The 10,375-nt window shown below is 40.8% G+C and overlaps 1 protein-coding gene across 5 annotated transcripts in view; it reads left to right on the top strand.

The window, feature by feature from the left end:
* The window catches only part of LOC107718993 (gastrula zinc finger protein XlCGF57.1-like), a 193,691-nt gene that overhangs the window by 174,982 nt on the left and 8,334 nt on the right, over window positions 1–10,375 (top strand). Inside the window, exon 4 of one of the 5 annotated variants that reach the window (XM_016526285.1) lies at window positions 4,197–6,053. The exons of 3 other annotated variants lie outside the window; for them this stretch is intronic. In XM_016526285.1, the coding sequence (XP_016381771.1) occupies window positions 4,197–5,797 (1,601 nt within the window). In that variant the 3' untranslated portion in view covers window positions 5,798–6,053. Of the gene's footprint in view, window positions 1–4,196; window positions 6,054–10,375 lie in introns of those variants that run through there. One more of the 5 variants, XM_016526277.1, reaches the window with a different exon arrangement.

Here is a 10,375-nt window from a genome sequence, read left to right as displayed (position 1 = left end):
AACCTTAAACCGCATAAACACATTTCATTACACCAAATACACAAAATAATGTTCTTTTTAGCAGCATCATATGACCCCTTTAAATACACCCTGTCTACAGGACGTGAGCGGCGCGGTGCGACACAACATGACAAAATGCTAGGTTATGAACTCATTATAATCAGTGATGCTACACTGGATGCGGCACGACACGACAAATCCCCGACAGTAAACTGCCTCGTCCTATTTATGAAGTACTGACACAGAGCTCATATGTCCTGTGTAGACACTAGACAGACTCAACCTGTTGTGTAGACACGGTTCACTGTTCCACCGCCAAGCAAGCGGCGCATTAACTCCTCGTCTGCACACGCTCTCTTTGAAATAGGAATCGTTCCCACATTTCTTGTTAACATCTTTCATTTATCACTGTCTCCTTTGTATTTGGCCAATTTGGAGAAAGCCTCACCAAACCTGACCAGCCAGGTGTTTGCGATCACGGGAACTTGAAGACACTTGTACAAACACGGATGGGTGACATGAATGGAGATGGCTCCAGATCGGCGATATATTTTTTGGTTTCCCAACAAGGTCCATCGCCCAACACAAAATTAACTTGCTGAATGCAGAATAAACTGTATTTTCCTGCGCTCAAACCTGCCATTCGAAAGGAAACGCTGTGTATGGCGTTTGAGGTAATTTGTGAATTAGCATAGACTTATAGTCTAAATAAAACAATTTGCAACTATTACTGTTATTACACTTGTATGCAAAACTTCGTATTATGGTTGTTAAAGAGTGCGTGACGTCACGTGCACTACCGCCGGTGGCAGTAGACAACTGCAGTGCCAACCAACCACCGCGGTGACCGTCACAGCCCTACATGTGAATATACTATTCAGCGAAATATTCCTACTTCTATTATTGTGATCTAGTGAAAGCAGGTGAAATAACTACCTTAAACAATAAAATTGATTTAAATGTTTATATGGAGGCCATAAACACACACCATTCTTCATCCAGATTGCAGGCATAACCTCAACTTCTTCAGTGTCAACAAAGCTGACTGTGTGGCACATGATTTCTGCAAGCAAAACACAAATGGGAATAAACAACTTATTTTAAAAATTAGGCAATATAAAGGCCAATACAGAAAAGCAATCATGACTCTTAGTTGTCATACTTGTGTAGATTGTGTCCAAGCATAGCACAAAATCTCCATTTACAATACTTTTTAATTCCAAAGCTGACTGTGTGGCACATGATTTCTGCAAGCAAAACACAAATGGGAATAAACAACTTATTTTAAAAATTAGGCAATATAAAGGCCAATACAGAAAAGCAATCATGACTCTTAGTTGTCATACTTGTGTAGATTGTGTCCAAGCATAGCACAAAATCTCCAGTTGCAATACTTTTTAATTCCTATTAATTCCTTTTCCCCCAGATTCAAACATCTTATTGACTCTTTTAACAGCCCTTTTTCACGTTACTTCACTCACTGTAAGACCACATGGTTTCCGTTATGCACTGTAAATGGGGACTGAGAATAATTGTAGTACCTTTAACATAAAAACAAATGAAATCCAATGACAGAAAAGAGTTAAACACGAACAAAAAGCCAATCAAGTAAGGCACTGTAGAAGAATGGGTGAAACCTACATGTTAACGTTAGTTGAGATTTTAAAAGAAGAATTAACTTACCTTGATGTATTAAAGCTCCAAAAGACAAAACCAAGGTATGGCGGGATCACAAAAGTTCTAACAGCAGTTTGAATTTCACTGCCAGAGTGGATTTAACGCCGTAGATGTAAATCAACTACTATGTCCAAGATGCATTGGATTGCATTGTCCTCCACATTAGACCGAGCTGTACTGGGGGACTGCGGTTTTTTTTGGATAAAAACACAATCATGTTTTATTTCTCAGTCGATTTCAGTACATAAACTTTTCTTTAATTAATTATAATATCCAAAAGTATCTGCTATTTGAATAAATATCATAAAGGATTTATAAAATTAATTTGAATAAATATCGTAAAGGATTTATAAAATTAGGAAGACACATCTTACACAAGTCTGTTTTACTGTAAAGCACATTCATGCCAGAGATCTTTTATTTACTCTTCGGCTAGCCAAAACCCACCCAGATCTCAGCCGAATATTTTCTTTTTTCTGGCGGACCAAACTCCAGCCATGGCTCAGCCAAATAGATACAACTTGCTTTTAGTTTCTTTTGGTTGGCCAGACTCCAGCCAGAGCTCAGCCAACTGCTGTTTCACACCAGACTGTGAAAAAAACAGCGCCAGAATTAGGCCAGACTCGGCCCACACTCTGTTGCTCTCTGAATCTGTGAAGGGTCTACTTTTATTTGTGTACACAGACATGAGAGATATGTCTAAATGAAGTAAATCTTATCGAAAACAAATAATCTCTGATAAAGTAATCTGTATGAAACCAATGTGAGGTGTTTGTACTTTTGTCAAGTAAATAGAAGTTAAAGAGAATTAAGAAATCACAGATTCTTGATTTTATTGCATTTTACAAAATGTCCCAACTTTTCTGGAATTGGGGTTGAATTTAAAACGTGTTACATCCTTATCAATCACATCAACTTCTGCTTTCTGCTGGCCAGATGTGTCTAATTCAGTGCTTCTTAACCATGTTTCTGGAGCCCCATCAGTGCATGCTGAGATTGTAAGTTTTAGGCTTTTGCTTAAGCTCTTATGTACAGCATTTGGTCCAGTTTTGTAAGTGCTATATACAATTGAGTTGAGATCTTAATTAGCTAGTGTGTTTGATTGGGGTTGAAACTGAACTTTGTAGGAATGCAGATATCCAGGAACATGATTGGGCTAAACTGGGCTTAACACTCAGGAGATCATTTTCCAAAAGCACGGTTAACCAACTATGGACACATCTTTCATCGTTACCAATATAATTTAAAGGGCCCCTATTATGCCCCTTTTACAAGATGTAATACAAGTCTCAGGTGTCAAGTTTCAGCTCAAAAAAACCCACAGATCTATTATTATATCATTTTGAAAATTTCTATTTTGAGTAGAAAAACGCTGTTTTCGTGCCTGTATCTTTAAATGGAAATGAGCTGCTGCTCCCCGCCCCCTTTTCCAGAATAGGGCGGAGCCTTCATAGCTTGTACCTCAGATACGCTGACAAAAAAACATCTGTTTGGTTTTGATTATCATGTATGTCGCACTTAAATCATGCGTTTTAAAGCCATATCAGCTTAAACTTCTGATATAGTGTCTGATAGAGCGCACAGAAAGCGGCTGTCACACGGCATGTGAGCACTAAAGTTCACTATCACACACAAGTTTATGTTAAAAACACGTAAGTTACAAAAACAAAGTCGGTTATGTGTGTGAAGTTAAACAGCTGGGAAAGAAAGTGCATGTGTGTATTAGATCTGTGTATTAAGTGACAGCAGTGTAATATACAGTACCTACTGCTGTCTACGCTGTTAATATGAGCCAAACAATAAAATAAAAGCAGAAAATCACTCACTGTTCTTGAATGAATAATTTCTGTAGCTCTAATAAGAAGACTTTTAAATGTTCTAGCATGAAGATAAACAATGGCGGACTGTTTTATAGCTAACTCGGGGTGGGTCTATGCTAATACGGCGGTGTCAGTCAGCGGCAGTGGGCGGGGCCTGAGCAATGTGACATCACTTTGTACAGATTCTGTGAACGGCTTGTTCTGAGACACTGCTTATGATTTATGTGGATTAAAAATAAGGAGCGGTGGATTTTTATCATTATAGGGTGGTTGTGTTCACACACTGCTAACACACGTTTATGTTCAAACAACATGTAAACATGAATTTTGCATAATAGGGGCCCTTTTGTCAGTAACAACTTGAAAATTTATCAGAATATCAGACTTGCCTTGTTTTGGTTTTGTATATTAAAAACCCACTTTAATCTTTCCTGAACATGTGTTGACTCCATTCTTCATTTTAAATCAAGGAACCTGTGGTATCTTTTTTTGACCACCCACAGGATCCCAACCCAAATGTGTGCAGTGCTCTTCTGTGGGTTTTTATATGAAGGGTAGTATTTGGGATGTGTCCTAAAGAAAGTTAAGAGTTAACAGTATTAAGAAGAGGGTCTGGGATTACAGGTCTAAATGTTTTCATGTCTGTTGCTTTGTGCCGTTAAACTGGTGTTCACTTGTTTTTGATTCTGTTCACCCTAGACCTGATGGCGCTGAAAGAGGAGAGTCAAGAACTGAATGAAATGGAAGAGAAAAACTTCATGCCTGGTGAAGAATCATTTAGTTACTCACAGACCCATAAAACAGAAGCTAGAAATCTTAATACCCACATGACAATTCACACTGGAGAGGAGCCTTACACCTGCAAACTGTGTGGGAAGAGTTTCTCACTAAAAGGAAATCTTAAGACTCACATGAGAATTCACACTGGAGAGAAGCCATTCAAATGCTATCAGTGTGGAAAGAGTTTTACACAGAAAAAAACCCTTTCAGTCCACATGAGAATTCACACTGGAGAGAAACCTTACACCTGCAAACCATGTGGGCAGAGTTTCACTCAAAAACAAGGCCTTAAAGGCCACTTGAAAATCCACACTGGAGAGAATCTGTTCACATGCCCTCAGTGTGGAAAAAGTTTTACACAGAAAAAAAACCTTGATACCCACATGAGAAATCACGCTGGAGAGAAGCCTTACACCTGCAAACTGTGTGGGAAGAGCTTCTCACTAAACGGACAACTTAAGACTCACATGAAAATTCACACAGGAGAGAAACCGTTCACATGCTCTCAGTGTGGAAAGAGTTTTAAAGAGAAAAGAGGTCTTAATGTCCACATGAGAATTCACACTGGAGAGAAGCCGTTCATCTGCTCTCAGTGTGGAAAGAGTTTTAAACGGAAAAGAGATCTTAATGGCCACATGACAAATCACACTGGAGAGAAGCCTTACGAATGCAAACTGTGTGTGAAGAGCTTCATGCAAAAAGAAAATTTTAAGACTCACATGAGAATTCACACTGGAGAGGATCCGTTTGTTTGTGATCAGTGTGGAAAGAGCTTCAGATGTAGAGAATACCTTAATCATCACATGAGGATTCACTCAGGAGAGAACTGTTTTATATGTCATCAGTGCGAAAGGAGTTTCACAGACAGGAATCAACTTGAGAATCATGTAAAAATTCACATCGGGGAGAAGCCTTACATGTGCCATCAATGTGGAATGAGTTTCACAAACAGAGCAAACCTGGAGGATCACATGAGAGTTCACTCTGGAGAGACGCCTTTCACCTGCAAACTGTGTGGAAAGAGCTTCACAATTAAAGGAGACCTTAATATTCACATAAAGGTTCACTCTGGAGAGCAGCCTTACAAGTGTCATCAGTGTGAAAAGAGTTTCACAGACAGGAATCAACTTGAGAATCATGTAAAAGTTCACATCGGGGAGAAGCCTTTCTTGTGCCCTCACTGTGGAAAGGGCTTCATATACAGAGCATACCTTGAGTATCATTTAAGAATTCACACTGGAGAGAAGCCTTTCACCTGCCCTCAGTGTGGAAGGAGCTTCACGGTTAAAGGAAACCTTAAGCTGCACATGAGAGTTCACACTGGAGAGAAACCTTACAAGTGTCTTCAGTGTGAAAAGAGTTTCACAATTAAAGGAAACCTTAAGATTCACATGAGAGTTCACACTGGAGAGAAACCTTACAAGTGTGTTCAGTGTGACATGAGTTTCACATATCACATAAGCCTGAAACAGCATTTGCAAAATCATTGTGAAAAGAATTTCTCGTTTTCCTTCGTGTGACAAGAGGTTTTGAAAAAGGGGTAATTTCAGCAACCATCTGTACATTCACTCTGGGGAAAGACAATTTAATTGTGATCAATGCAATAAAATCAACACACTTATCCATATGCAAAGTCATGTAAATGTGAGAGCCTGTTTGTGTTCTTAGTATGACAATAGTAAATGCATATGTAGGACGGCCGCCTCAGTGCTTGGCTCTCCAGTGTTTGTACTGTTTTTGTTAGTTTTTCCTGTTTTTTAGTTTCTCAAGCAAGATCAGTTTTACCAGGGATGAACTGCTGAACACTCGGCAGAACACACCACAAAATCTTCTACCCGGATTTCGATTATTCAGACGTTTTGCTGAACGTTGTAGTTGGCGGTGCAGCGGCGCTGATCAAGCGCTTCAGGACGCGCAGACAGGGGAAGCGAGCCGGCGTGCTCGTGAAGCTCAGGCAGCGCGGATTTAGAACGCCATTGCCTAGCATCCATCTGGCGAATCTCCGTTCTCTACCCAACAAAACGGATGAACTACTTCTGCTCTCGCGGACAAACAAGGATTTTTCAAACTCTGCTGCTCTGTGTTTCACGGAAACATGGCTGAACGACGCCATTCCGGACAGCGCGCTACATCTGCCGGGCTTTCAGCTGTTCAGAGCGGACCGCGACGCAGAATCAACGGGGAGATTGCGCGGCGGCGGGACATGCTTTTACATCAACGAAAGGTGGTGTACAGATGTAACAGCGGGGTAAAGAAGATGTGCTGTTCAGATCTAGAAGTGCTCTTCATTAACTGTAAGGCTTTCTACTCGCCGCGGGAGTTTTGCTCGTTCATTCTCGTGAGTGTCTACATTCCTCCTCAAGCGCACGTGAGCCTGGCTTTACAGAAACTCGCTGATCAGATCACCGAGACAGAGCAACAACACCCGGACTCTGTTTTAATAATTCTCGGGGACTTTAATAAAGCCAATCTTTCCCAAAATACAGACAGCACGTTACATGTCCCACCGGAGACAGCAATATATTAGATCATTGTTACACCACAATAAAGGATGCATATCACTCTGTTCCACGGGCAGCTTTGGGGCTCTCTGATAACTGTTAAGTTCATCTTATACCGACCTACAGGCAGAAACTGAAATCAGCTAAATCTGTATTAAGGACTGTAAAAAGATGGACTAATGAAGCAGAGCAGGATTTAAAAGCTGGTTTTGACCTCACTTATTAGAGTGTTTTTGAAGCCTGATGGCTGCCTCCGTGGCGTGCTCCGCAGTTGTTTTTATGTTTTTGTTAGTTTGTCCTGTCTTTAGTTATATCCCTGCAATCAGTTTCACCAGAGACGAATTGCTGGACATTCGGAAGTACACACCACCCGATATTTCACCGGTTTTGATTATTCTGATGTTTTGCTGGACATTGTTGTCGGGGGAGCTGCGGCGCTGATCAAGCGCTTCAGGACGCGCAGACGGGGGAAGCGAGCCGGCGCGCTCGTGAAGCTCAGACAGCGCGGATTCAGAACGCCGTTGCCAAGCATCCATCTGGCAAATCTCCGCTCTCTACCCAACAAAACGGACGAACTTCTTCTGCTCTCCCGGACAAATAAGGATTTTTCAAACTCTGCTGCTCTGTGTTTCACGGAAACCTGGCTGAAAGACGCCATTCCGGACAGCGCGTTGAGTCTGCCGGGCTTTCAGCTGTTTAGAGCAGATCGCGACGCAGAATCAACGGGGAAATCGCGCGGCGGCGGGACATGCTTTTACATCAATGAGAGGTGGTGTACAGATGTAACTGTGTTAAAGAAGATGTGCTGTTCAGATCTAGAAGTGCTCTTCATTAATTGCAAGCCGTTCTATTCGCCGCGTGAGTTTTGCTCGTTCATTCTCGTAAGTGTGTACATTCCTCGCAAGCACACGTGAGCACCGCTTTACAGAAACTCGCTGATCTGATCACAGACACAGAACAACAACACCCGGACTCTGTTTTAATCATTCTCGGGGACTTTAATAAAGCAAATCTCTCCTGTGAACTGCCAAAATACAGACAGCACATCACATGTCCCACCAGAGACAGTAATATATTGGATCACTGTTACACGACAATAAAGAATGCATATCACTCTGTTCCAGGGGCAGCTTTGGGGCTCTCTGATCACTGTTTGGTTAATCTTATACCGACCTACAGGCATAAACTGAAATCAGCTAAACCTGTATTAAGGACTGTAAAAATATGGACTAATGAAGCAGAGCAGGATTTACAAGCCCTGTTTCGACCTCACTGATTGGAGTGTTTTTGAAGCTGCTGCCACCGATCTGGACGAGCTCACAGAGACTGTAACATCTTATATCAGTTTCTGTGAAGACATGTGCATCCCTACCAGGACTCATTTAACCTACAACAACGACAAACCATGGTTCACTGCAAAACTCAGACAGCTCCGTCAGGCCAAAGAAGATGCTCGCAGGAATGGGGACAGATTCTTGTATAAACAGGCCAAATACACACTGGAAAAGGAGATCAGAGAGGCAAAGAGGAATTATTCTGGAAAGCTAAGGAAGCAGTTCTCTTACAGTGACCCTGCTTCAGTGTGGAAAGGTCTGTAAGACATCACCAATTACAAGACACCATCCAACAGCACTGTGGAGAATCAACAACTGGCAGACGATCTGAACGAGTTTGTGTGAATTCCCCTCATTCTTAAAACGCTCCACCATCATCCCCGTCCCAAAGAAACCCAAAATTACTGGACTTAATGACTACAGACCTGTGGCTCTAACGTCTGTGACCATGAAATCATTTGAATATAATTGTCTATATTATATATTGTGTTTTTGCTATTTTGTACATTGTCTATTTTGTATATTTGTATATTATTCTTTTTATTATCTGCGTCCTGTCTTGTCACTGTCATTCTGTTGCACTGTGGAGCTTCTGTCACTAAAACAAATTCCTCCTATGTGTAAATATACCTGGCAATAAAGCTCATTCTGATTCTGATATGTTTGAAATCAAGTCACACCGCAGCTAAATGTGAGGTTGATTGTTCACTCATTGACCACTTCTTTTATGTGCATTATTGTTTTATTATATAATACATCTCTTTATACAGTACTTTACCTTGAGCCTTATTATTTTCTTTTGAGCATGTTTACTGCAGTGAGAACACCTGACCATCTTCTTTGCTATAGTTTTAAATTTTAAATGGTTGAGGTAGACACCTTTTAATTTAGATTATGTAGAGGTGTTGCTAATTGTAATATATGTTGGTCAGCTTTTCTGCAATGTCTTTGTGGGGTGTTTTGAATGTGCTGTAAAAGAGGGATATTTCCGGGGATGGCTCCAGTCGGGGACAAAACAACAAAAACCAGGACTGTCCACGAAAGTACTTTGCACTCAAAAAGAGGCATGCTCATGTTGGTATTGTTTGTGTCAACATATACAGAAGCAAGAAAAAGTTTGTGAACGCTTCTGAAATTATTTAATGGCATGTGTTCAATAAAGACATTACATTCACAAAACTGTTGAAAAAGTTACTACCTTGTTGACCTGGATGACCCACAACTGATTTCTGGGTTTCATGAGTCCCTTGCTTGTCTTTAGCAGTTAAACCGTCCACAGTTCTTCAGAAATATCCTCTAGGTCCTGCACATTCTTTGGTTTTCCATTAAATAATAATAAAATAATATTTCCATTAAATAATAATATTCCATTGAATAAAAGGGATTGTTCACCCAAAAATGAAAATTACCCCATGGTTTACTCACCCTCAAGCCATCCTAGGTGTATATGACTTTCTTCTTACAGACGAATACAATTGGAGTTTGGCTCTCCTAAGCTTTATAATGGCAGTGGGTAGTGTTCCAGATTTTGAAGCAAAATAAAGTGTCCATCCATCATAAAAAGTACTCCACATGGCTTCGGGGGGTTAATATAGGCCTCCTGAAGCTAATCGATGTGTTTGTGTAAGAAAAATATCCATATTTACAACTTTATAAACCATAATCTCTAGCTTCCACTATCAATGCTCCACATGGATTGATTGAGTGCAGTATGGAGTACCACAAGGCTCAGTACTAGGACCGTTGCTTTTCACATTACCCTTGGGAGATATCATCAGGAAACATGGTGTTAGCTTTAACTGTAACGCCTGTTTCACACATACTCCGTCTGCAGTGTGTGTGCGTTGCGTTTATTATTTTACGCACCCATGTTAACGGATTAGCGCTTTCACACTGCACGCGGTTGCGGTCCGTCAGTGCGTTCCAGGAGCGGCGCGTCTGCAGCAGTGCAGCGATCGTTTACGCACCGAGTCTATTTTTGCTGTGCTGCACGCGCTGAATTAAAGTGACAGTGCATTGTTCGTAGTAAAAAGGAACATGGATTGACACGGAAACGTAGTAATTTCACAATAAATAGATATACTGTGTTTCACAGGCTTTTTGGCTAGGTTTAAAACAAAGAAAAGTGCACTTTTATATAAACAAGGCAACATATGCACTTGTGTCTTCTGGAGGTAGAAAAACAAAGTTCTTTAAAGGGGTCATATGATGCTGCTAAAAAGAACATTATTTTGTGTATTTGGTGTAATGAAATGTGTTTATG

This window comes from Sinocyclocheilus rhinocerous, unplaced genomic scaffold (genome assembly GCF_001515625.1).
Source record: "Sinocyclocheilus rhinocerous isolate Xijiao unplaced genomic scaffold, SAMN03320098_v1.1 scaffold673, whole genome shotgun sequence".
NCBI lineage: Eukaryota > Metazoa > Chordata > Actinopteri > Cypriniformes > Cyprinidae > Sinocyclocheilus > Sinocyclocheilus rhinocerous.
This window is presented reverse-complemented; position numbering and strand designations above follow the sequence as displayed.